The 26723-nt window shown below is 53.0% G+C and overlaps 1 protein-coding gene across 1 annotated transcript in view; it reads right to left on the minus strand.

The window, feature by feature from the left end:
- The window catches only part of LOC122563859 (Na(+)/citrate cotransporter-like), a 38309-nt gene extending 14285 nt beyond the window's left edge, over positions 1–24024 (minus strand). Inside the window, exons 1-7 of the mRNA XM_087977157.1 lie at positions 23872–24024; positions 21375–21503; positions 17334–17470; positions 16677–16891; positions 10991–11195; positions 6737–6859; positions 4496–4711 (exon numbers count right to left, since the gene is read on the minus strand). Coding sequence (XP_087833283.1) covers positions 4496–4711; positions 6737–6859; positions 10991–11195; positions 16677–16891; positions 17334–17470; positions 21375–21503; positions 23872–23979 — 1133 coding nt within the window. The 5' untranslated portion in view covers positions 23980–24024. The remainder of the gene's footprint in view (positions 1–4495; positions 4712–6736; positions 6860–10990; positions 11196–16676; positions 16892–17333; positions 17471–21374; positions 21504–23871) is intronic.
- Positions 24025–26723: the final 2699 nt, after the last annotated feature.

A 26723-nucleotide genomic window follows, 5' to 3' on the forward strand; every position in this document is an offset into this window, starting at 1 on the left:
AAGAGGACTAAAAAGACAATAAAGACAGAGGAAATAAACTCCAGGGGTAAAATAGTGAGAATTAGTTTAAAAAAAAAGACATTAAGAGCTACTTTAAATATATAAAGATTATGACAGAGATCAAAGTGTACTCAGGCCCCTTAGTGAATGAATCTGGGAAGGGAGGTTTGGGGAACAAGGAATTGCCAGAGGAGTTAAACAGATACTTCACCTCAGGTTTTACAGAGGAAGGTACACCAAACAGCCCACCAGGGGAGGAAAGTGATACCATCACCATCACGAGAGAAGCAATAGGAGCCAAACTAATAGGGCTAAAGGCAGATAAATCCCCTGGCCCTGATGATTTGTGCCCTAGGATCCAAAGTGGCACGGTGGCTCAGTGGTTAGCACTGCTGCCTCACAGCACCAGAGACCTGGGTTCAATTTCCACCTCAGGTGACTGACTATGTGGAGTTTGCATATTCTCCCCATGTCTGCGTGGGTTTCCTCCCACAGTCCAAAAATGTGCAGGTTAGGTGAACTGGCCATGCTAAATTGCCCGTAGTGTTAGGTGAAGGGGTAAATGTAGGGGAATGGGTCTGGGTGGGTGGTGGGTCGGTGTGGAGTTGTTGGGCCTGTTTCCACACTGTAAGTAATCTAAGTAACCACAGACATAGTGGCTGTAGTTTTCCAAAAACCATAGAGTTATATAGCACGCAAACAGATGCTTCATTCCAACTCGACCAGAAATCCCAAACTACCCATTCCCTCCAAACCCTTCCTATACATATACCCATCCAGATGCCTTTTAAATGCAGTAATTGTACCAGCCTCCACCACTTCCTCTGGCAGCTCATTCCATACACGTACCACCCTCTGTGTGAAACATTTGCTCCCTAGCTCCCTTTTAAATCTTTCCCCTCTCACCCTAAACCTATGCCCTCTAGTTCTGGACTCCCACATCCCAGGGAAATGACCTTGTCTGTTTACCCTATCCATGCCCCTCATAATTTCGTAAACTTCTATAAGGTCACTCCTCAGCTCCGACACTCCAGGGAAAACAGCCCCAGCCTGTTCAGCCTCTCCCTGTAGCTCAGATCCTCCAACCCTGGCAACATCCTTGTAAATTCAAAGTTTGTGCGAAGATTTGTAGCTCGGGTGCTCAGAACCACAACATCCTTGTAAATCTTTTCTGAACCCTTTCAAGTTTCACAACATCTTTCCGATAGGAAGGAGACCAGAATTGCACGCAATATTCCAACAGTGGCCTAACCAATGTCCTGTACAGCCGCAACATGACCTCCCAACTCCTGTACTCAATACTCTGACCAATAAAGGAAAGCATACCACTATCCTATCTACCTGCCTTCACTATCCTATCTACCTGCGACTCTACTTACAAGGAGCTATGAACCTGCACTCCAAGGTCTCTTTGTTCAGCAACGCTCCCCAGGATTCTACCATTAAGTGTATAAGTCCTGCCCTGATTTGCTTTTCCAAAATGCAGCACCTCACATTTATCTGAATTAAACTCCATCTGCCACTTCTCAGCCCATTGGCCCATCTGGTCCAGATCCTGTTGTAATCTGAGGTAACCCTCTTCGCTGTCCACTACACCTCCAATTTTGGTGTCATCTGCAAATTTACTAACTACACCTTCTACGTTCGCATCCAGATCATTTATATAAATGATGAAAAGCATTTCAAAGTAGTCTCATCACGGATTATACGGGTACATTTCAAACAAAGCAGTCCGAATTCCCATAACATTACCCCTTATCACATTTGTTGGCTAACAGTCTTTTGCCATGGTTTACAATGTGCGAGGTGCCACAGCAATGCTCCTTGTTATTGGTACAGGCCCAGTGTAAATTATCCTGCAATGGACTGTGTCCAATAACGGTCAAAGTCTCAAATGTAACCATCAAAGGAATCCACTCTTCACAAGATTCAGACAATCACAAATTCCAAACCCACTCCAGAATCCAAAGTGACTCTCCACAACAGTACTGAGGGAGTGTCACTTTGTCAGAGGGTCAGTGCTGAGGGAGTGCCACACTGTCGGAGGGTCAGTGCTGAGGGAGCGCCACACTGTCGGAGGGTCAGTGCTGAGGGAGTGCCACACTGTCGGAGGGTCAGTGCTGAGGGAGTGCCACTTTGTCAGAGGGTCAGTGCTGAGGGAGTGCCACACTGTCGGAGGGTCAGTGCTGAGGGAGTGCCACTTTGTCAGAGGGTCAGTGCTGAGGGAATGCCACACTGTCGGTGGGTCAGTGCTGAGGGAGTGCTGCACTGTCGGAGGGTCAGTGCTGAGGGAGCGCCGCACTGTCGGAGGGTCAGTGCTGAGGGAGTGCTGCACTGTCGGAGGGTCAGTGCTGAGGGAGTGCCGCACTGTCGGAGGATCAGTGCTGAGGGAGCACCGCACTGTCGGAGGGTCAGTGCTGAGGGAGTGCCGCACTGTCGGAGGCTCAGTGCTGAGGGAGCACCGCACTGTCGGAGGGTCAGTGCTGAGGGAGTGCCGCACTGTCGGAGGGTCAGTGCTGAAGGAGTGCCACACTGTCGGAGGGTCAGTGTTGAGGGAGCGCCGCACTGTCGGAGGGTCAGTACTGAGGGAGCGCCGCACTGTCGGAGGCTCAGTGCTGAGGGAGCACCGCACTGTCGGAGTGTCAGTGCTGAGGGAGTGCCGCACTGTCGGAGGGTCAGTGCTGAGGGAGTGCCGCACTGTCGGAGGGTCAGTGCTGAAGGAGTGCCACACTGTCGGGGGTCAGTGTTGAGGGAGCGCTGCACTGTCGGAGGGTCAGTACTGAGGGAGCGCCGCACTGTCGGAGGCTCAGTGCTGAGGGAGCACCGCACTGTCGGAGCGTCAGTGCTGAGGGAGTGCCGCACTGTCGGAGGGTCAGTGCTGAGGGAGTGCCGCACTGTCGGAGGATCAGTGTTGAGGGAGCGCCGCACTATCGGAGCCTCAGTGCTGAGGGAGCACCGCACTGTCGGAGGCTCAGTGCTGAGGGAGCGCCGCACTGTCAGAGGGTCAGTGCTGAGGGAGTGCCGCACTGTCGGAGGGTCAGTGCTGAGGGAGTGCCCCACTGTCGGAGGGTCAGTGCTGAAGGAGTGCCCCACTGTCGGAGGGTCAGTGCTGAGGGAGTGCCGCACTGTCAGAGGGTCAGTGCTGAGGGAGCGCCCCACTGTCGGAGGGTCAGTGTTGAGGGAGCGCCGCACTGTCGGAGGCTCAGTGCTGAGGGAGCGCCGCACTGTCAGAGGGTCAGTGCTGAGGGAGCACCGCACTGTCGGAGGGTCAGTGCTGAGGGAGTGCCGCACTGTCGGAGGGTCAGTGCTGAAGGAGTGCCACACTGTCGGAGGGTCAGTGTTGAGGGAGCGCCGCACTGTCGGAGGGTCAGTGTTGAGGGAGCGCCGCACTGTCGGAGGCTCAGTGCTGAGGGAGCACCGCACTGTCGGAGCGTCAGTGCTGAGGGAGTGCCGCACTGTCGGAGGGTCAGTGCTGAGGGAGTGCCGCACTGTCGGAGGATCAGTGTTGAGGGAGCGCCGCACTGTCGGAGCCTCAGTGCTGAGGGAGCGCCGCACTGTCGGAGGCTCAGTGCTGAGGGAGCGCCGCACTGTAGGAGGGTCAGTGCTGAGGGAGCGCCGCACTGTCGGAGGCTCAGTGCTGAGGGAGCGCCGCACTGTCGGAGGCTCAGTGCTGAGGGAGCGCCGCACTGTCAGAGGGTCAGTGCTGAGGGAGCGCCGCACTGTCAGAGGGTCAGTGCTGAGGGAGCGCCGCACTGTCAGAGGGTCAGTGCTGAGGGAGAGCCGTACTGTCGGAGGGTCAGTGCTGAGGGACTGCCGCACTGTCGGAGGGTCAGCGCTGAGGGAGTGCCGCACTGTCGGAGAGTCAGTGCTGAGGGAGTGCCGCACTGTCGGAGGATCAGTGCTGAGGGAAAGCCGTACTGTCGGAGGGTCAGTGCTGAGGGACTGCCGCACTGTCGGAGGGTCAGTGCTGAGGGAGCGCCACACTGTCGGAGGGTCAGTGCTGAGGGAGAGCCGCACTGTCAGAGGGTCAGTGCTGAGGGAGTGCCGCACTGTCAGAGGGTCAGTGCTGAGGGAGTGCCGCACTGTCAGAGGGTCAGTGCTGAGGGAGTGCAGCACTGTCGGAGGGTCAGTGCTGAGGGAGTGCCGCACTGTCGGAGGGTCAGTGCTGAGGGAGTGCCGCACTGTCAGAGGGTCAGTGCTGAGGGACTGCCGCACTGTCGGAGGGTCAGTGCTGAGGGACTGCCGCACTGTCGGAGGGTCAGTGCTGAGGGAGCGCCGCACTGTCAGAGGGTCAGTGCTGAGGGAAAGCCATACTGTCGGAGGGTCAGTGCTGAGGGAGAGCCGCACTGTCGGAGGGTCAGCGCTGAGGGAGTGCCGCACTGTCGGAGGGTCAGTGCTGAGGGAGAGCCGCACTGTCAGAGGGTCAGTGTTGTAGCTGCCATCTCTCGGGTAATAACCCAGGGTCGGGGTGTGTTGCCTTGTTTCCAATACTCACCCTTTGCCGTTGCCCTTGAAGAAGAGGTATCCCCAGCCTCGGACGAAGCCAGGCTCCCGTGTGAACCAGAGCAGTACCACCAGGACGAAGAGGATGAGCACAGCTTTCTCTGCGAAGGACATTGGCCCCAGCTTCTTGTACTCTCTCACAATGACATCATTAGCTCTCTTCTCCCTTGGGGTAACTGGGATTCGCCAGCCCCACAGCTTCCGAAAACTGTCGGGAAAACAAGAACATATTCCAGCCATTTCCCAGCTCCATAAACCCAGGGTGACCCAGTCACAAATATCTTGGAGCAAGCATTTTCACAGACACAGCACTGAGAAGCAATAGACCCTATGGGGAATGATCCCCATCAGCACTCAGTGAGTGGTCTGGAGAAACTGATCGCCTGTCCCTCATAGATCTTTCTTAGGACTGCATCCCCCCCAACACTTCTAGATCGGCCAATCTCATTATGTGCTTTGTGTTGGAGAGGCCTCTCCTCAGGAGGCTCTGTCTGGACAGCAGAATTGGATATGGGAGAGATCAAAGGGATCCTTTAGGGATCTCAGGGCAATTACCCTGAAAGGAGGCAGAAAGAAACCTTCAACCCCTGGAGCTTCTGCCTCCAGCATCGGGTTACAACTAACGTAAAGCTCTTTATATTCTTTTCAACTACAAGTAAAGCTCTCTCTACACTGTCCTCCATCAACCACTCCCAGGACAGAGACGGCACGGGTTAGATACAGAGTAAAGCTTCCTGTACATTGTCCCCCTGAAACACTCCCAGGACAGGGTCAGCATGGGGTTAGATACAGAATAAAGCTCCCTCTACACTGTCCCCCTGAAACACTCCCAGGACAGGGACAGTACGGGGTTAGAGACAGAGTAACCAGCAGCGAAACGTGTGCCTATCATTGTGATAGCAGCTTTCAGAGAATCATTTGGCAGAAACCTATGGGTTTGCCTCGGGCCCCTGCATGAAACCAGGAGTTTCAACAAGATTTCCTGAAGCAGCCTCTTTGGAAAAGATCACTGAAAACAATATCAATCGGAAAGTTAGTCATATTCAATTACAAGGTATGGATTATCCACAATTATTATGGGAGTGTAGAGGTCATTCAGCCCATTGTGCCTGCACTGACTGTCTAAAGGGAATCGGTACCTCATGCCAATCTCCTGTACACCATTTCTATCCAAAGAGCCATCCAGTGCCCTCTTCAATGTCTCCATTGAACCTGCCTCCACCACATTTCCAGGTAGTGTATTCCTTACCCTGACTAGTCTCTGTGGGAGAACCCTGTTCTCACATTGCCCTTGCTTCACTCACACATCAGTTTAAACTCATGTCCTCTCATTCTGGCTTTTTTCTATCAATGGGAACAATTGGTCTCTCTGTATTCTCTCCAGCAGAGGTTGGGTTTAGCACAGTTGGCTGGATGGCTGGTTTGTGAAGCACAGTCACACCAACAGTGTGGCTTCAATTCACCAGCTGAGATGACTATGAAGGACTCTCCTTCTCAAACACTCCCCTGACCTGAGATATAGTGGCCCATAGGTTAATCAATCACCAGTCATCTCTCCCTAATCAGAGAGCAGCTTTATGGTCTAGTAAGAGTATGGTGACTTGATTCTATCCAGCCTGCTCATGATTTTGAAAACCTTCTATCAAATCACCTCTCACCCTCTTGTAAAGGTTCAACAGCCCCTTTGCTCTGATGCCCCTATTAATAAAGCTGAGGAAACTGTATTTTATTAACTGCTTTCTCCACCCTGATTTTCTCCTCAGAGGTCAATCTGAAAGGTCAGTGAGTGAACCTGTATATTTTGGGAGGAGATAGGGAGATTGTCATTTGGTGTCTGAGCAATTAGAGAAGGAATTAAAGAGAAAAAAAGGAGTGATATACACTTGGATGGAGTGTCTGTGAAAGATATTGCTGGAAAAAAAAATGAATCTTTCTTTTCACTGTTTATGAGAAAATGTTTCCAAATTGTGTATTTTTAATTTCTTCTGCATAATAAACTTATGTTCTTTTGGTCAAAGTATATTGACAGCCTCAGGTGAAAGTATTCAATGACTGACCATCATGTTTAGTCAGAATGTAAAGATATAACTTTTGGTCTATCAAGCCAAGTCTCACTCTGGGCTCAGACCTGTCCATTATTACCATCAGCCAGGACCATTACTGTCTCTGTGTCCAAGACATAAAGCCCACAGCGGCCCTGAACCAGGCACTGAGCTTCCAGGCAGTCACTTACTTGAGTCCCAGGAATAACGCCTGCAGCCATAACCAGCAGAGAATGAACATAATCAGCATGTTGGGAAACGAGAATGCAAACCACGAGGCGAAATTAACCACTTCTCCGCTTTCTGGGAAAATCCTTCAAAACCACAAAATCACAAAGAAGTCTTAAAACATGGTCAGATATAACACCGTCGCTGTCAGCTAGCCCAGTCACTCTCGGGGTGTGAGTGTCTCGTTTGTTACCAGCAATTGTTGCCCATTCCTAATTGCCCTCGAGGAGATGAGGAGGTAATTTAAGATTGAGGTGAGAAGACATTTCTGCACCGAAAAGATAGTGAGTCTCCAGAAAGCTCCCCCTCAGGGCACTATGGAGGGTCAGTCATTTAGAGTGTTCAAGACAGAGATTGATTCTGACCCAGTAACAGAGAAGGATTGGCAATATATGTACAAGTCAGGATGGGGAGTGGCTTGGAGGGGAACTGGAAAGTGATGGTGTCAATCATGAGGAGCATGTATAGGGTGAAGAGCCAAGGACTTTTCCCCAGGGTGGGGGAGTCCAAAACTAAAGGGCATAGGTTTAGGGTGAGGGGGGAAGATTTAAAAGGGACCCATGGGGCAACTGTTTCACACAGAGGGTAGTACATGTGTGCAATGAGGTGCCAGAGGAAGTGGTGGAGGCAGGTGCAACATTTAAAAGGCATCTGGATGAGTATATGAATGGAAAGGGTTTAGAGGGATATGGGCCAAGTGCTGGCAAATGGGACTAGAATAATTTAGGATATCTGATCAGCATGGACAAGTTGGACCAAAGGGTCTGTTTCCATGCTGTACATCTCTATGACTCCATCTGCTGCCCCTTGTCCTTCTGGGTGGAAGTGGTCATGGGTTTGGAAGGTGCTGTCTGAGGATCTTTGGTGAATTTCTGCAGTGCAACTGGTAGATGGTACACACTGCTGTTACTGAGTGTCGGTGGGGGAGGGAGTGGGTGTTTGTGGATGTGGTGCCAGTCAAGCGGCCGCTTTGTCCTGGATGGTGTCGAGCTTCCTGAGTGTTGTTGGGGCTGCCCCCATCCAGGGCAAGTGGGGAGTATTCCATCACACTCCTGACTTGTGCCTTGTAGATGGTGGGACAGGCTTTGGGGAGTCAGGAGGTGAGTCCAGCACAGGGAGGGGGGGGGGGAGGGGAGGGTCCAGCACAGGGAAGGGGTGGGGAGGGGAGAGTCCAGCATGGGGTGGAGTGGGGGTGGGGGGGGGTGTCCAGTTTGGAAAGGACTGTAATCTTTGACTTCTTAAACTTTCTTTATTCTTCTTCTTAGTATAAAAGTGATAAAGGAAAGGCCATAATGCAGAACATTTTTAACTGATCTCTTCATAAGATCCTGCCAGTCCTGCCGCGTTTTTCCAGCGATTTCTATGAATAATTTAATGTTGGATTGAAGCAATTAAAGGAACTTTTCGTTACATTTTTCAAACACGACCTTCCCTTAACAAATCCATGCTGACTATCTCTTTTTGAATTCTCTCTCTCCAAGTCTGTCCCTCAGTATTCTTTCCAACAAATTCCTCATCCCCGATACTAGACTGACGGCCTGTCATTTCCTGGTCTGTCCCTTTCTCCCTTTTGTAAATAACAGGATAAAGAGATCGGTTCTCCCACCATCTGTGACCAATGTGGGGAGGATTGCTCCTGAACACCTTCTCCTTTCCCTCCCTCAGGAGCCTGGTGCACTGCTCACCCAGAGCTGCAGATTCATCCGCTATTGAAGCTGCTAAATCCTCCAGTTTATGTCTGATACTTCACAGCCTCCACCGTGAGATCTAAACCTGCACTGTCCTTTTCCATTGTGAAGACCGAAACAGAGTATTTAGTGAGGAACGTATCCATACATCCGCTACCACCATGTTCCCTCAGGGACTCTACTCTTTCGCTTGTTAACCCATCGCTCTTTCTAGATTTAAACACCCCTTTGGGTTTTCCATTATTCTACCCACTGACATTTTCTCATGTGCTCTTTCTAATCTCCCCTGCCTTTGTATTTTTAATGCTCCTTCCAGAGCTCTGTCATATTCAGCCCTCAATACCTGCCATAAGCTTCTGTTTGTTTAAATCCTGACCTTTAGTGTCCCTCCTTAGCCAGGGTCTCCCCCCCCCATCTTGGTCCCACCCCTGGTCTTGCAGGAACAGATTTTCCCCAAACGCTCACTAATTGCCTCCCACTACTTGGGTACAGTTTAATCAGCAAGTAACCAGTCCCAGTCCCCCTGTGTCAAATCGTGCCTTCAAGGTTTCCTCTCTACCTTGAATATTAAAGCTATCCCTGTTCATATTGTGTGGCATAGTGATTCAGTGGTTAGCACTGCTGCCTCACAGTGCCAGGGACCCAGATTCAATCCCTGCCTCGGGTAACTGTCTGTGTGGAGTTTGCACATTCTCCCCGTGTCTGTGTGGGTTTCCTCCGGGTGCTCCGGTTTCCTCCCACAATCCAAAGATGTGCAGGTTACGTGAATTGGTTATGCTAAATTGCCCGTTGTCGGGGTTGACTATGGGGAATGGGTCTGGGTTGGTATGGACTTGTTGGGCCGGAGGGCCTGTTTCCATACTGTAGGGAATCTAATCTAATCATATTCGGGTAGTTAAAATCCCCAACTATTACATGCCTCATTGTTGTTAGATTTCCCTGGCATGTGATGAGATATTTGATCCTCTGTCTCTCCGTGGCCCTACAGGGTCATGTACCACACACACCCAGCAGTGTGCTTGCCCCATGGTGTTTTTTTGGTTCTACCCACTTGGTCTCATTTTATGATCCTGCCAAGACATTGTCCCTTGATCAACATTGCAACACCTCCCCTTCATCTTCTATCCCCTTCCTACTGAGTCCCCTCTAACCAGCAATGTTGAGTTTCCAATCCTGCCCAACATCCAGCTAACTCTCAGTCACAGTCATATCATACTCCCATGGACCTACTGTTCCCTCAGTGTGTCCAGCTTATTCCTCAGGCTCCTTGCTTTAAAATAGATTCCATTGGCTTTGTCAAACTCTCTTCTCTCTTACCTAGTGGATGACTTTTGTGACTTTTAGAATCACATTTTAACTTCTAATTCCAATCAGGATCCCATCCCTGACCAATTGAGTTTAAATTCACCACAAAAGCTTTAGCAAAATCCAGACAACCCTTCACCACACCACTTTCATTCCCCGTTCCACTGCTCTTAGCCCTGTCACATTCAATAAAGACAGAGTCCCTCTGGTCCTCACCTATCATCCCACCAGTCTCTGCATCCAACACATCATCCTTAAACACTTCCGTCGACTCCAAACAGACCCCACCACCGAGAACATCTTCCCCTCCCCACCCCTCTCTGCCTCCCACAAGGACCGTTCCCTTCGACAGTCCTTGGTTTGTGCTACTCTCCCCACTGACCCCCACCCCCACCCCCACCCCCGAACCCCCAGATACCTTCCCCGCAACTGGAAAAGATGTCAATCCTGTCGGTACACCACCCCCTCACCTCCATCCAGGACCCCAAACAGTCCTTCCAGGTGAGACAGAGGTTCACCTGCCTCTCCTCCACCCTACTTTACTGCATCAGATGCTCCCGATGTGGTCTTCTCTATACTGGGGAGACCGAACGTAAACTTAGGGAACGGTTCTCCGAGCATCTCAGCCGGGCCCACAGGGGCCAACCGGACCTCCCAGTCACTGCCCATTTTAATTCCCCTTTCCACTCCCTCCTTGGCCTCCTCCATTACCACAACGAACTTTATCACACTGCCAGCATAATCTACAGCCTGAAGGACTTAACATTGAATTCTCCAATTTCAAATAACCCCCCCTTCCCATCCCCGACTCCCTTCCCAGCTCCTGTCCCTCCCTTCCACTCCTCCCCGCCATCAACCAGATTCATACCTCTCACTGACCAACCAGGTCGTACCCTCTACCTGTATTCACCTATCCCCACTTCACTACCCTGGCCCCGCCACCCCCTTTATCTGCAGCTTTCCCTACACCCACCCCCAGTCCTGAAGAAGGGTTACACCCGAAACGTCGACTTCTCCACCTCCTGATGTTGCCTGGCTTGCTGTGTTCTTCCAGCCTCCTGCCCATCTACCTTGGATTCCAGCATCTGCAAATCTTTTGTTGCTTAGCCAACCTCCCTGCAAGTACATCACTCAGTTGTTATGTAACGCAATAATACCACATTCCACATGAGGGCAACTTAAGTTCCAAGCAATTGTTTCACCAGTCTGAGAACATGGACTCACTGGATGAGTTGTCCCTTCAGCACCAAGTTGGGGCCAGTGCCAGTTAGAGTGCTCGTACCCCCTATACTGGCTGCGTAGCAGACACACAGGGTCAGAGCTTTATACATATTCAAATCCTCCCTCTTCATCATGGGTTGTATGGTAACTGGGAGACTGTCTCCGTTCTGATCAGTATCAATTCCCTCGAGTGATGGAGAAATCAGATCTACAGGATTCAAGCAGAAACACATCACAGAGACATTCCCGTCAGGTCTGTGGGACAGGCTTAGGGCAGGTACATGATGTAACCACACTCATGTGAAACAGGGAAACCACGAGGCTTCATAAACATCAGGAATTGGAGCAGGAGCAGGTCATTTAGCCCGTCAAACTTCCTCCACCACATTGTTCTGGTGTGTTGTTCTATTTTCAGAAAGGCATAGGGATTACATTGTTATGTGCATTTTTCTCCAGAATGCCATATCATTCACTGCTTCCCCTCACTCAGCAACAATAGACAGGGACTGATCAGACAAATATACTCAATGGGGGGGAGAGAATTCCAAAAATTAATCCATTCCCGAGAGTCAAAATTCCTCCTCAGCTCTGTCTTCAGTGGGAGCCTCCTGTATTTGACTCTGTACCCTGAGATCTACATTCCTCTTCAAGAAGTAAGCTTTCTCTCAATAACCCCCACCTCCACATCAACCCTCTCAACACAACCCCCCTCTCATTCTTCTACCAATGGGGACAGAGTCCATTCCACTCCCCCTTTCCTCAGGAGACCAGCCCCTTCATCCCAGGGATCAGCCGAGCAAACCTTCTCTGAACTGTCCACAGTGTGAGTCTATCCCTCCTCAGGTAGAGACTGAAACTGTCCACAGTGTGAGTCTATCCCTCCCCAGGTACAGAGACTGAAACTGTCCACAGTGTGAGTCTATCCCTCCCCAGGTACAGAGACTGAAACTGTCCACAGTGTGAGTCTATCCCTCCTCAGGTACAGTGACTGAAACTGTCCACAGTGTGAGTCGATCCCTCCTCAGGTACAGAGACTGTGAGTCTATCCCTCCTCAGGTACAGAGACTGAAACTGTCCACAGTGTGAGTCTATCCCTCCTCAGGTACAGAGACTGAAACTGTCCACAGTGTGAGTCTATCCCTCCTCAGGTACAGAGACTGAAACTGTCCACAGTGTGAGTCTATCCCTCCTCAGGTACAGTGACTGAAACTGTCCACAGTGTGAGTCGATCCCTCCTCAGGTACAGAGACTGTGAGTCTATTCCTCCTCAGGTACAGAGACTGAAACTGTCCACAGTGTGAGTCTATCCCTCCTCAGGTACAGTGACTGAAACTGTCCACAGTGTGAGTCTATCCCTCCTCAGGTAGAGACTGAAACTGTCCACAGTGTGATTCTATCCCTCCTCAGGGACAGAGACTGAAACTGTCCACAGTGTGAGTCTATCCTTCCTCAGGTACAGAGACTGAAACTGTCCACACTGTGAGTCTATCCCTCCTCAGGTACAGAGACTGAAACTGTCCACAGTGTGAGTCTATCCCTCCTCAGGTACAGAGACTGAAACTGTCCACAGTGTGAGTCTATCCCTCCTCAGGTACAGAGACTGAAACTGTCCACAGTGTGAGTCTATCCCTCCTCAGGTACAGAGACTGAAACTGTCCACAGTGTGAGTCTATCCCTCCTCAGGTACAGAGTTTGAAACTGTCTACAGTGTGAGTCTATCCCTCCTCAGGTACAGAGACTGAAACTGTCCACAGTGTGAGTCTATCCCTCCTCAGGTAGAGACTTAAACTGTGCACAGTGTGAGTCTATCCCTCCTCAGGTACAGAGACTGAAACTGTCCACAGTGTGAATCTATCCCTCCTCAGGTACAGAGACTGAAACTGTCCACAGTGTGAGTCTATCCCTCCTCAGGTACAGAGACTGAAACTGTCCGCAGTGTGAGTCTATCCCTCCTCAGGTACAGAGACTGAAACTGTCCACAGTGTGAGTTTATCCCTCCTCAGGTACAGAGACTGAAACTGTCCACAGTGTGAGTCTATCCCTCCTCAGGTACAGAGACTGAAACTGTCCACAGTGTGAGTCTATCTCTCCTCAGGTACAGAGACTGAAACTGTCCACAATGTGAGTCTATCCCTCCTCAGGTACAGAGACTGAAACTATCCACAGTGTGAGTCTATCCCTCCTCAGGTACAGAGACTGAAACTGTCCACAGTGTGAGTCTATCCTTCCTCAGGTACAGTGACTGAAACTGTCCACAGTGTGAGTCTATCCCTCCTCAGGTACAGAGACTGAAACTGTCCACAGTGTGAGTCTAAGCCTCCTCAGGTACAGAGACTGAAACTGTCCACAGTGTGAGTCTATCCTTCCTCAGGTACAGTGACTGAAACTGTCCGCAGTGTGAGTCTATCCTTCCTCAGGTACAGTGACTGAAACTGTCCACAGTGTGAGTCTATCCTTCCTCAGGTACAGTGACTGAAACTGTCCACAGTGTGAGTCTATCCCCCCTCAGGTACAGAGACTGAAACTGTCCACACTGTGAGTCTATCCCTCCTCAGGTACAGAGACTGAAACTGTCCACAGTGTGAGTCTATCCCTCCTCAGGTACAGAGACTGAAACTGTCCACAGTGTGAGTTTATCCCTCCTCAGGTACAGAGACTGAAACTGTCCACAGTGTGAGTCTATCTCTCCTCAGGTACAGAGACTGAAACTGTCCACAGTGTGAGTCTATCCCTCCTCAGGTACAGAGACTGAAACTGTTCACAGTGTGAGTCTATCCCTCCTCAGGTACAGAGATTGAAACTGTCTACAGTGTGAGTCTATCCCTCCTCAGGTAGAGACTGAAACTGTCCACAGTGTGAGTCTATCCCTCCTCAGGTACAGAGATTGAAACTGTCTACAGTGTGAGTCTATCCCTCCTCAGGTAGAGACTGAAACTGTCCACAGTGTGAGTCTATCCCTCCTCAGGTACAGAGACTGAAACTGTCCACAGTGTGAGTCTATCCCTCCTCAGGTACAGAGACTGAAACTGTCCACAGTGTGAGTCTATCCCTCCTCAGGTACAGAGACTGAAACTGTCCACAGTGTGAGTCTATCCCTCCTCAGGTACAGAGACTGAAACTGTCCACAGTGTGAGTTTATCCCTCCTCAGGTACAGAGACTGAAACTGTCCACAATGTGAGTCTATCCCTCCTCAGGTACAGAGACTGAAACTGTCCACAATGTGAGTCTATCCCTCCTCAGGTACAGAGACTGAAACTGTCCACAGTACACCAGGGGGAGTCTCACTAACACTCTGTAGCAAGACTTCCCAACTGTTACACTCCATCGTCCACTTACCTTCCTAATCCCCTGCTGTACCAGTGAGCTGGTAGTTTGTAGCCCCTGTACAAGGACACCCAGATCCCTCAGTACTGCAGCCTCTCCTGTTCCACCACGTGTGAGATGCTGATGAACTGAGAACACTGACCAGGTGTTTGGTGTGTCCAGGGTCCTCTCTGGAAAGCACAGCTGGATATTCAGGGTACAGTAAGACCCCAGAAACAGGAACAGGAGGAGGCCATTCAGCCCCTCGAGCATGCTCTGCCATTCAGTGGGATTGTGGCTGATCCGACATTGCTCACGTCCCCTTTCCCTGAGACCTGTGATTCCCGATTGATCGGGAATCGATATCGGTTTTAAATATCCACACAGACTTTGCTCTCACAGCTCTCTGTGGCAGGGACCTCCAAAGACACTCATCCCTCAGAGAGAAGAACTTCCTCCTCATACAGTGATAGAGATGTACAGCATGGAAACAGACCCTTCGGTCCAACCCGTCCATGCTGACCAGATATCCCAACCCAACCCAGCACCCGGCCCATATCCCTCCAAACCCTTCCTATTCATATACCCATCCAGATGCCTCTTAAATGTTGTAATTGTACCAGCCACCACCACTTCCTCTGGCAGCTCATTCCATACACGTACCACCTTCTGCGTGAAAACGTTGCCCCTTAGGTCTCTTTTATATCTTTCCCCTCTCACTCTAAACCTATGCCCTCTAGTTCTGGACTCCCCCACCCCAGAGAAAAGACATTGTCTATTTACCCTATCCATGCCCCTCATAATTTTGTAAACCTCTATAAGGTCACCCCTCAGCCTCCCTCGCTCCAGGGAAAACAGCCCCAGCCTGTTCAGCCTCTCCCGATAGCTCAGATCCTCCAACCCTGGCAACATCCTTGTAAATCTTTTCTGAACTCTTTCAAGTTTCACAACATCTTTCCGATAGGAAGGAGACCAGAATTGCACGCAATATTCTAACAGTGGCCTAACCAATGTCCTGTACAGCTGCAACATGACCTCCCAACCCCTATACTCAATACTCTGACCAATAAAGGAAAGCATACCAAATGCCTTCTTCACTATCCTATCTACCTGCGACTCCACTTTCAAGGAGCTATGAACCTGCACTCCAAGGTCTCTTTGTTCAGCAACACTCCCTAGGACCTTACCATTAAGTGTATAAATCCTGCTAAGATTTGCTTTCCCAAAATGCAGCACCTCGCATTTATCGGAATTAAACTCCATCTGCCACTTCTCAGCCTATTGGCCCATCTGGTCCAGATCCTGTTGTAATCTGAGGTAACTCTCTTCGCTGTCCACTGCACCTCCAATTTTGGTGTCATCTGCAAACTTACTAACTGTACCTCTTATGCTCGCATCCAAATCATTTATGTAAATGACAAAAAGTAGAGGGCCCAGCACCGATCCTTGTGGCACTCCACTGGTCACAGGCCTCTCAGTCTTAAATTGGTGGTCCCTTTATTCTGAGAGTGTACCCTTTGAGGAGAAAGTGAGGTCTGCAGATGTTGGAGATCAGAGCTGAAAATGTGCTGCTGGAAAAGCGCAGCAGGTCAGGCAGCATCCAGGGAACAGGAGAATCGACGTTTCGGGATTCCTGAAGAAGGGCTTATGCCTGAAACGTCGATTCTCCTGTTCCCTGGATGCTGCCTGACCTGCTGTGCTTTTCCAGCAACACATTTTCAGCTCTGAGAGTGTACCCTCTGGTCTTAGACTCTCCCATGAGGGGAACCATCCTCTCAGCATTGACCCTGTCAAAGCCCCTTAAGAATCCTTATGTTTCAATGGGATCACCTCCCATTCGTTGAAACTCCAGTGAGTACAGACCAAATCTGTTTAACCTTTGCTCATCAGACAGTCCCTGCAGACCAGGGACATTCCACCTGACCCAAAGGGAGTCTGTGGGTGATGAACAGCTGGGGGATGAGTTGGTTACAGTCTGCTCTCTCCACTCAGATGGAGTGTCCAGGGAGGGCAGTGGGGGGAGGGATGGGTGAGGGGCTTACTCATTGAGTGAGGCAGACAGCAAGGGGAAGGGAGCAAACACAGAACTGTGGGGTGCTGGAAATCTGAAACTGAAACAGAAACTGCTGGATAAACTCAGCAAGTCTGGCAGTAACTGTGGAGAGGAACTGCCAGAATCTCTGCCCAGTAACTCCACGGGCACCAGCCAGCTGCCCACACCCACTAACCCCACCCCATCTTCAGGGGCTGAAACAGTGGTGGACGGCTCTCTGAGGGGTCATGTTCACTTCAGGAACAACTCTAACATGGCCTGGGGCCTGGGAGCAAGTAACCTCTGAGATGTGGCTGAAGAGACCCCATTGGGAGAGTGAATGTATCAGAGACCTGACGAGTCCAGTTCATTTTTGGAGCTCTTTGTCTCCAGTTCCAAGTCATTGGTTGGCCCTCCACTTTCCAAATCGGTTTGTTCTGCCTCCACATCAGTGCTGCTGAGCTGCTCCAGCACTGCCTCTATGATGGGGATCATCATCGCTGTCGTGGCTGTGTTACTGATCCACATTGATAGGAATGACGTCACAGCCATGAACCCCAACATTAACCTGGAACCAACACAGAAAACAAACCAGTTAGCAACAGTCACATGACATCCAGCCAATCAGGCTGCTCCTGCTCAATATGAACCCATTGAAGACCCTCTTCTTGGACATGAACACTCCAAAGGGGTTCCTCTTGGATGTTCTCCAAACACACAGAACAGTCTTGACCATGTGGGCAGCTGGGCTGTAGGCCTGGGCTCCAAACAGACTGGAAGTCACCTTGCTCCAAGCTTATCTGAAACTGAAGCTTACCTCTCCTCCTCTCACTCCCCTCCCAGCTGACACAACCCTTAAATATTTGACATTTACTGGACCAGACCTTGTACTTGAATATCATGCACAGTGACCCACTTCCTCTTCATTGACCCTGTTCTCAAAAATAAAGCATGGATCTTGACCATGTACTGGAGTGAACACAACAGGACAATGATGGAGAAACTCTTACAGAGCTGGTTTGACACCCAGAAGCATGAGGGTTCTCAGGGCGATCCGTTTGTGAAGATGCCAGTGTTCAATCGCTATGGCCACCATTAACCCTCCAATGAAGAGGATATTGGTATCCTTCAGGTACTGCATACACACCTGGAACAGAAAACATTACTGTGAGGCCACACAGGGGCAATGGCCATCCATATTGTCAAACACGATAACACAACGGGTTCTGGGCAGTGCAATCCATTCACACTGGGGTCAGGGGTCATAGTCAGTGCTGTCCATTCACACTGGGGTCAGGGGGTCATGGTCAGTGAGTCCCTTCACATTGGGGTCAGGGGGTCGTGGTCAGTGCTGTCCATTCATACTGGGGTCAGGGGGTCATAGTCAGTGAGTCCATTCACACTGGGGTCAGGGGGTCATGATCAGTGGTGTCCATTCACACTGGGGTCAGGGGTTCATGGTCAGTGCTATCCATTCACACTGGGATCAGAGGTCAGGGATCATGGTCAGTGCTGTCCATTCACACTGGGGTCAGTGGATCATGGACAGTGCTGTCCATTCACACTGGGGTCAGAGGTCATGGTAAGTGCTGTGTATTCACAATGAGGTCAGAGGGTTATGGCCAGTGCTGTCCATTCAGACTGAGGTCAGAGGGTCATAGTCAGTGCTGTCCATTTACACTGAGATCAGGATGTCATGGTCAGCGCTGTCCATTCACACTGGGGTCAGGGGGTCATGGGCAGTGCTGTCCATTCTCAGTGGGGTCAGGGGGTCATGGTCAGTTCTGTCCATTCATACAGGGGTCTGGAGTCATGGTCAGTACTGTCTATTTACACTGAGGTCAGGGAGTCATGGTCAGTGCTGTCCATTCACATTGGGGTCAGGGGGTCATGGACAGAGCTGTCCATTCACACTGAGGTCAGGAATCATGGTCAGTGCTGTCCATTCACACAGGGGTCGGGGGTCATGGTCAGTGCTGTATATTCACACTGAGGTCAGGGGGTCATGGGCAGTGCTGTCCATTCTCAGTGGGGTCAGGGGGTCATGGTCAGTTCTGTCCATTCATACAGGGGTCTGGAGTCATGGTCAGTACTGTCTATTTACACTGAGGTCAGGGAGTCATGGTCAGTGCTGTCCATTCACATTGGGGTCAGGGGGTCATGGACAGAGCTGTCCATTCACACTGAGGTCAGGAATCATGGTCAGTGCTGTCCATTCACACAGGGATCGGGGGTCATGGTCAGCGCTGTATATTCACACTGAGGTCAGGGGGTCATGGTCAGTGCTGTCCATTCGAATTGGGGTCAGGGGGTCATGGTCAGTGCTGTCCATTCACACCAGGGTCAGAGGTCATGGTCAGTGCTGTATATTCACATTGAGATCAGGGGGTTATGGTCAGTGCTGTCCATTCACACTGAGGTCAGGATGTCATGGTCAGTGCTGTCCATTCACACTGGGGGCAGGGGGTCATGGTCAGTGCTGTCCATTTACACTGGGGTCAGGGGGTCATGGTCAGTGCTGTCCATTCACACTGGGGTCAGGGGGTCATGGTCAGTGCTGTCCATTCACGCTGGGGTCAGGGGGTAATGGTCAGTGCTGTCCACTCTCAATGGTGTCAGGGATCATGGACAGTGCTGTCTATTTACACTGAGGTCAGTGGTTATGGTCAGTGCTGTCCATTCTCAATGGGGTCAGAGGGTCATGGTCAGTGCTGTCCATTCATACAGGGGGCAGGGGGTCATGGTCAGTGCTGTATATTCACATTGCTGTCAAGGGGTTATGGTCAGTGCTGTCCATTCACATTGAGGTCAGAGGGTCATAGTCAGTACTGTCCATTTACAGTTGGGTCAGGGGGTTCATGGTCAGTGTTGGCAGAGGGTCATGGTCAGTGCTGTCCATTCTCAATGGGGTAAGGAGGTCATGGTCAGTGCTGTCCATTCACACTGGGGTCAGGGGGTCATGGTCAGTGCTGTCCATTCATATAGGGGGTAGGGGGTCATGGTCTGTGCTGCCCATTCACACTGGGGTCAGAGGTCATGGTCAGTCCTATATATTCACATTGAGGTCAGGGGGTTATGGTCAGTGCTGTCCATTCACACTGAGGTCAGAGGGTCATAGTCAGTGCTGTCCATTTACACTGGGGTCAGGAGGTCATGGTCAGTGCTGTTTATTTACAGTGATGTCAGGGGGTCATGGTCAGTGCTGTCCATTCACACTGGGGTCAGGGGTTCATGGTCAGTGCTGTCCATCCTCAATGGGGTCAGGGGGTCATGGTCAGTGCTGTCCATTCACACTGGGGTCAAGGGGTCATGGTCAGTGCTGTCCATTCACACTGGGGTCAGGGGTCATGGTCAGTGCTGTGTTTTCACACTGGGGTCATGGTCAGCGCTGTCCATTCACACTGGGGTCAGGGGTCATGGTCAGTGCTGTGTTTTCACACTGGGGTCATGGTCAGCGCTGTATATTCTCACTGGGGTCAGGGGGTCATGGTCAGTGTTACATATTCACTTGGGGTCAGGGGGTCATTGTCAGTTTTCTCCAGTTACACTGGGGTCATGGGAGCATGGTCAGTGCTATCCATTTACACTGGGGTCCGGGGTCATGGGAGCATGGTCAGTGCTATCCATTCACACTGGGGTCCGGGGTCATGGTCAGTGTTGGCTTTCACACTGGGGTCATGGTCAGTGCTGTATATTCACACTGGGTCAAGGGGCCATGGTCAGTGCTGTCCATTCACACTGGGGTCAGGGGGTCATGGTCAGTGCTGTCCATTCACACTGGGGTCAAGGGGCCATGGTCAGTGTTGTCCTTTCACATTGGGGTAGGGGGTCATGGTCAGTGCTTTCCATTCACACTGGGTCATGGTCAGTGCTGTCCCTTCAAACTGGGGTCAGGAAGTCATTGTCAGTGCTGTCCATTCACACTGGGGTCAAGGGGCCATAGTCAGTGCTGTCCATTCACACTAAGGTCAAGGGGTCATGGTCAGTGCTGTCCATTCACACTGGGGTCAAGGGGTCATGGTCAGTGCTGTCCATTCACACTGGGGTCGGGATGTCATTGTCAGTGCTGTCCTTTCACATTGGGGTCAAGGGACCAAGGTCAGTGCTGTCCATTCACACTGGGGTCAAGGGGCCATGGTCAGTGCTGTCCATTCACACTGGGGTCGGGGGTCATAGTCAGTGCTGTCTATTCACACAGGGGTCGGGATGTCATTGTCAGTGCTGTCCATTCACACTGGGGTCAAGGGGTCATGGTCAGTGCTGTCCATTCACACTGGGGTCAAGGGGCCATGGTCAGTGCTGTCCATTCACACTGGGGTCAAGGGGTCATGGTCAGTGCTGTCCATTCACACTGGGATCGGGGAGTCATTGTCAGTGCTGTCCATTCACACTGGGATCAAGGGGCCATGGTCAGTGCTGTCCATTCACACTGGGGTCAAGGGGCTATGATCAGTGCTATCCATTCATACTGGGCTCAGGGGGTCACAGTCAGTGTTGTCCAATCACATTGGGGTCAGGAGGTCATGGTCAGTGCTGTCCATTCACACTGAGGTCAGGGGTTATGGTCATTGCTGTCCATTAACACTGGGATCAGGGGGTCATGGGCAGTACTCTCCATTCACACAAGGGTCAGGGGTGGCATGGTCAGTGCCCTCCATTCACACAGGGGTCGGGGGGGGACATGGTCAGTGCTGACCAAACTGGGGTCAGGGGGTCATGTTCAGTTAAGTCCACTCACATTGGGGTCAGGGGGTCATGGTCAGTGCTGTCCATTCACACAGGGGTCAAGGGGCTATGATCAGTGCTGTCCATTCACACTGGGCTCAAGGGGGTCACAGTCAGTGTTGTCCATTCACATTGGGGTCAGGGGGTCATGGTCAGTGCTGTCCATTCACACAGGGGTCGGGATGTCATTGTCAGTGCTGTCAATTCACACTGGGGTCAGGGTTCATTGTCAGTGCTGTACATTCACACTGGGGTCAGAGGGTGATGGTCAGTGCTGCCCATTCCGGGGGGGGAGGGGGTGAGGGTGGGGGAATGCTGCCACTTACTTGTTTCGACGGCATGATTCCAAATAGTGGGAAGAGTAAGATGGGAAGGAGGGCCGTGACAGCCAATGGGATGACTTCAGTGCACCAATATACAGCCATCAAGATCACGATAAATCCACAATAGGCTTCCTGTCAGAGTGGGAAAGGATATTCACATCACCCCCGGTACTGAGAACAACAACAACAACTTGCAATTACATAGCACCTCTCACGGCAATGGAATGGAGCTTCATGGCACGTTTATCCAAGAAAGGCTGACACCAAATCAGATCAGGAGGTATTGAGAAGAAATCCGAGGTAGGTCTATTGCCCCCCCGCCCATTCCCTCTTGCCGCATAGGGGAAGGCAGGGGTGACAGTCTGGGCTGGAGCCAATCAGAGTCAGTGTGAATGTTGGAGGTCACTGTCAGGGTCCAGGCACTTGCTGCCTCTGCCCCTGGAGCAGGTCAGAGGTCGTCAGTGTAGATCCCATTAGTCACAGCGCACACCCACTGGGAGGGAATCTTCAAACCCAAGGATGGGGTCCTGATCCCAGAGAATGACAGCTATTGGGAAAACTCAAACCTGGGGGTGTGGGGGGAGGGGTATGGGGGAGGGACTGTGGGGTGTGGAGGTGGGGGTGTGAGGGAGGGTGTAAGTGGGGAGGGGTGTGTGTGAGTGGGGGAAGGGGAAGTGGGGGAGGGGTCTGGGCAAAGGGGTGTGGGAGTGGAGGTGTGGGTGCAAGGCAGGGGGGTAAGTGGGGGAGGGGTGTGGGGAGGTATGGGGTAGGGGGGCATGGATGTCCCTTCTGAAAGAGAGCAACCAGCTGGTGCTCTGACTCCAAGTGACTCCAGTCCCAAAGCAGCATCAGCCCCCAACCCCTCAAACAGAGAGGGCAGCAAATGCTCCCTTGACAGGGGCTAGTCACAAGTGGGGTCAGAGGGCAGAATGGCCACTGCGTCTGTACAGACAGAGCAGGATATGGAGGAGAATCTGTGGAGGGTCAGAGAGAAGATGGGAAGTGCACAGCAAGATCCCAGACCATCAGCCCCGAGCGACCAGCTGGAGAATACGATCAGGCAGTGGTTGACCAATCCCAGTGATCACTCCCAATCAGAGCGGACCTTGGGGAGAGCTCCAGGAAACTGATCCAAACCCCTACTCTCCTCAGGATTCCCCGAGATCACCCGTCAGCTCTCCAGGATCCCAAAAGACCACTCTGTGAAAGATCCAAGTCACACCGGCTGGATCGATGGGAATCACGAAGGAATCTGTCCCTCAGAGTGATCTCTCCCTGAAACACCGACCCAATCCAGACTGTGGGGTGGGGGGGGGAGACCCATCAAAATCAGAGGGAATCACTTCACGGGAATCGGAAAGATTGAAGGGACCAAGGGATCACAAACAGGAGGGAGATCCCGGGAGAGGGAGATTCCAGGGAGAGGGAGATCCCGGGAGAGGGAGATCCCAGGAGAGGGAGATCTCAGGAGAGGGAAATCCCAGAGAGAGGGAGATCCCGGGAAGTGGGAGATCCCAGAGAGAGGGAGATCCCGGGAGAGGGAGATCCCAGAGAGAGGGAGATCCCGGGAGAGGGAGATCCCGGGGAGAGGGAGATCCCGGGGAGAGGGAGATCCCAGAGAGAGGGAGATCCCGGGAAGTGGGAGATCCCAGACAGAGGGAGATCCCGGGAGAGGGAGATCCCAGAGAGAGGGAGATCCCAGACAGAGGGAGATCCCGGGAGAGGGAGATCCCAGAGAGAGGGAGATCCCGGGAAGTGGGAGATCCCAGACAGAGGGAGATCCCGGGAGAGGGAGATCCCGGGGAGAGGGAGATCCCGGGAAGAGGGAGATCCCAGAGAGAGGGAGATCCCAGGGAGAGGGAGATCCCGGGAGGAGGGAGATCCCGGAGAGAGGGAGATCCCAGAGAGAGGGAGATCCTGGGGAGAGGGAGATCCCAGAGAGAGGGAGATCCCAGAGAGAGGGAGATCCCGGGGAGAGGGAGATCCCGGAGATCGTGGGAAGAGGGAGATCCTGGGGAGAGGGAGATCCCAGAGAGAGGGAGATCCCAGAGAGAGGGAGATCCCGGGGAGAGGGAGATCCCGGAGATCGCAGGAAGAGGGAGATCCTGGGAAGAGGAATGATCACAGAGAGAGGGAGATCCCAGAGAGAGGGAGATCCTGGGAAGAGGGAGATCCCGGAGATCGTGGGAAGAGGGAGATCCCGGGGAGAGGGAGATCCTGGAGAGAGGGAGTGATCACTGGGAGAGATCACGGAGGTTCTGGGGGAATCCCTGGGAAAAGACAGATAACGGTGGAGTTCCAGAGAGATCTCGGGATCCAGTGATCTGCTGCGGGAAGTGACTATTGTCCAGATCCACTGGGATCAGACAGGGATCCCTCTGATCCTGCCCCAGTCCAATAGCAGCTCCGGAAACACTCTGGGATCCAGTAACCCCCCCCTCCCCCCGTCGCGGGGATCGAGCTGGGATCCAGTGGGTCGCAGGTGGGATCAGGAACTTACGGAGCTGCGCCCGGCGATAGCTAAAGGCAGCAGGAGGCAGATGGGGCCCACAAGGAGCAGCGTACTCCTGCCCCAGAGGAAGGTGGCTCTGCTACAGATGGCGGGCATCTCCCCCCAGGACCTGGACCCTCTCCCCCCGGGACCCGGACCCTCTCCCCCCCGGGACCGGACCCTCTCCCCCCGGGACCGGACCCTCTCCCCCCGGGACCCGGACCCTCTCCCCCCGAGACCGGACCCTCTCCCCCCGAGACCGGACCCTCTCCCCCCCCGGGACCGGACCCTCTCCCCCCCGGGACCCGGACCCTCTCCCCCCGGGACCTCCCTCACTCCCTGAGCCCGCACTGGAGAGCCCGACCCCGGCCGCTCAGCCCCTCTCCCTTCACTCTCCCCCTCCCTCTATCCCCCTCTCTCCCTATCCCTCTCTCCCTATCCCTCTCTCCCTCTCCCTCTCCCTCTCCCTCTCCCTATCCCTCTCTCCCTATCCCTCTCTCCCTCTCCCTCTCCCTCTCCCTATCCCTCTCTCCCTATCCCTCTCTCCCTCTCCCTCTCCCTCTCCCTCTCCCTCTATCTCCCCCTCCCTCTATCCCCCCCTCTCCCTCTCCCTCTCCCTCTCCCTCCCGGGAGACACTGACGGACACGCTCCCGTTCCCGCTCCAGGAGCCGGCTCTGGGAGGGGGGGGACTGTCCCTTTAAGGGGAGTCCACGCCCCCTCCTGGAGCTCTTGGCCAATCAGCGCCTGAGGCACCGCAGCGCCCTTTGTCATGGTGGACAGCAATGGAACCACACCTAGAGGGGGTAATGAGAGGAGGGGGAGAGGGTAATGAGGAGGGGGAAGAGGGTAATGAGGAGGGAGGGGGGTTAATGAGAGGGGGAAGGGGGTAATGAGGAGGGAGAGGGGGTAATGAGGAGGGAGAGGGATTAATGAGAGGAGGGGGAGAGGGTAATGAGAGGGGGAAGAGGGTAATGAGGAGGGAGGGGGGTTAATGAGAGGAGGGGGAGAGGGTAATGAGAGGGGGAAGAGGGTAATGAGGAGGGAGGGGGGTTAATGAGAGGGGGAAGGGGGTAATGAGGAGGGAGAGGGGGTAATGAGGAGGGAGAGGGATTAATGAGAGGAGGGGGAGAGGGTAATGAGAGGGGGAAGAGGGTAATGAGGAGGGAGGGGGGTTAATGAGAGGGGGAAGGGGGTAATGAGGAGGGAGAGGGGGTAATGAGGAGGGAGAGGGATTAATGAGAGGAGGGGGAGAGGGTAATGAGGAGGGAGAGAGGGTAATGAGAGGAGGGGGAGAGGGTAATGAGGAGGGAGAGGGGTTAATGAGAGGGAAAGGGGTAATGGCGGGGGAGGGGGTAATGAGAGGAGGTGGAGGGGTTAATGAGAGGGGGAGGGGGGTAATGAGGAGGGAGGGGGGTAATGAGAAGGGAGAGGGGTTAATGAGAGGAGGGGGAGAGGGTAATGAGGAGGGAGAGAGGGTAATGAGAGGAGGGGGAGAGGGTAATGAGGAGGGAGAGGGGTTAATGAGAGGGAAAGGGGTAATGGCGGGGGAGGGGGTAATGAGAGGAGGTGGAGGGGTTAATGAGAGGGGGAGGGGGTAATGAGAGGCGGGGAGAGGGGGTAATGAGGAGGGAGAGGGGGTGATGAGAGGAGGAGTAGAGGGGTTAATGAGAGGAGGGGGAGAGGGTAATGAGGAGGGAGAGAGGGTAATGAGAGGAGGGGGAGAGGGTAATGAGGAGGGAGAGGGGTTAATGAGAGGGAAAGGGGTAATGGCGGGGGAGGGGGTAATGAGAGGAGGTGGAGGGGTTAATGAGAGGGGGAGGGGGGTAATGAGAGGCGGGGAGAGGGGTAATGAGGAGGGAGAGGGGGTAATGAGAGGAGGAGTAGAGGGGGTAATGAGAGGAGGGAGAGAGGGTAATGAGGGGGAGACGGGGTAATGAGAGGAGATGAGAGGGGGTAGTAAGGAGTGGGGAGGCAGGGTAATGACAGGAGGGATCACAGTAATGAGAGGAGGGAGAGGGGGTAATGAGAGGAGAGGAGAGGGGGTAATAAGGAGTGGGGAGACAGGGTAATGAGAGGAGGGAGAGGGGGTAATGAGGAGTGGGGAGATGGTAGAGGGGGAGGGGTAATGAGAGGAGGGGGTGGGGGGTAATGAAAGGGAGAGGAGATAATGAGAGGAGGGGAGGGGAAATGAGAGGAGGGTGTAATAAGGGGAGGGGTGTAATGAGTGGGGCAGGGATAATGAGGGGAGAGGGAGAACTGGTAATGAAGGGTGGGAATGTGTGTGGGGGGAGTGAGGGTGTGGGATGTGTGGAGGAGGGGTTGGGGAGTGAAGGAGGGGGATGTATGGGGAGGGGGGTGGGTGAGTGAGGGAGGGGGATGTGTGGGAGAATGGCAGGGGAGTGAGGGAGGGGGCTGGGGAGTGAGGGGGTGTGTGTTGGGGAGGGGCCGGGGAGTGAGAGAGGGAGGTGTGGGGATAGTGCAAGGGAGTGAGGGAGGGGTATGGTGGGGAGGGGCAGGCCCATGTGGGAGAGGCTGGGGTGTGAGGGAGGGTGTGTGCAGGGGAGTGGGTGGGGTAGTGAGTGAAGGTGATGTTTTGGGGAGGGGATGGGAGTGAGGGAGGGGGTGGGGAGTGAGGGAGAGGGTGTATGTGGGGGAGGGCGTGGGGAGTGAGGGAGGGAGCTGGGGAGTGAGGGTGTGTGTGTTGGGGAAGGGGTAGGGGAGTGAGGGATGGGGTGGGTGTTGGGGAGGGGGTGGAGAGTGAGGGAGAGGGTGTATGTGGGGGAGGGGGCAGGGGAGTGAGGGAGGGAGCTGGGGAGTGAGGGGGTGTGTTGGTGAGGGAGTAGGGGAGTGAGGGAGGGGG

The sequence above is a fragment of the Chiloscyllium plagiosum genome, unplaced genomic scaffold, assembly GCF_037043375.1.
Source record: "Chiloscyllium plagiosum isolate Xiang-an unplaced genomic scaffold, Cpla_swu_hap1 HiC_scaffold_31, whole genome shotgun sequence".
NCBI lineage: Eukaryota > Metazoa > Chordata > Chondrichthyes > Orectolobiformes > Hemiscylliidae > Chiloscyllium > Chiloscyllium plagiosum.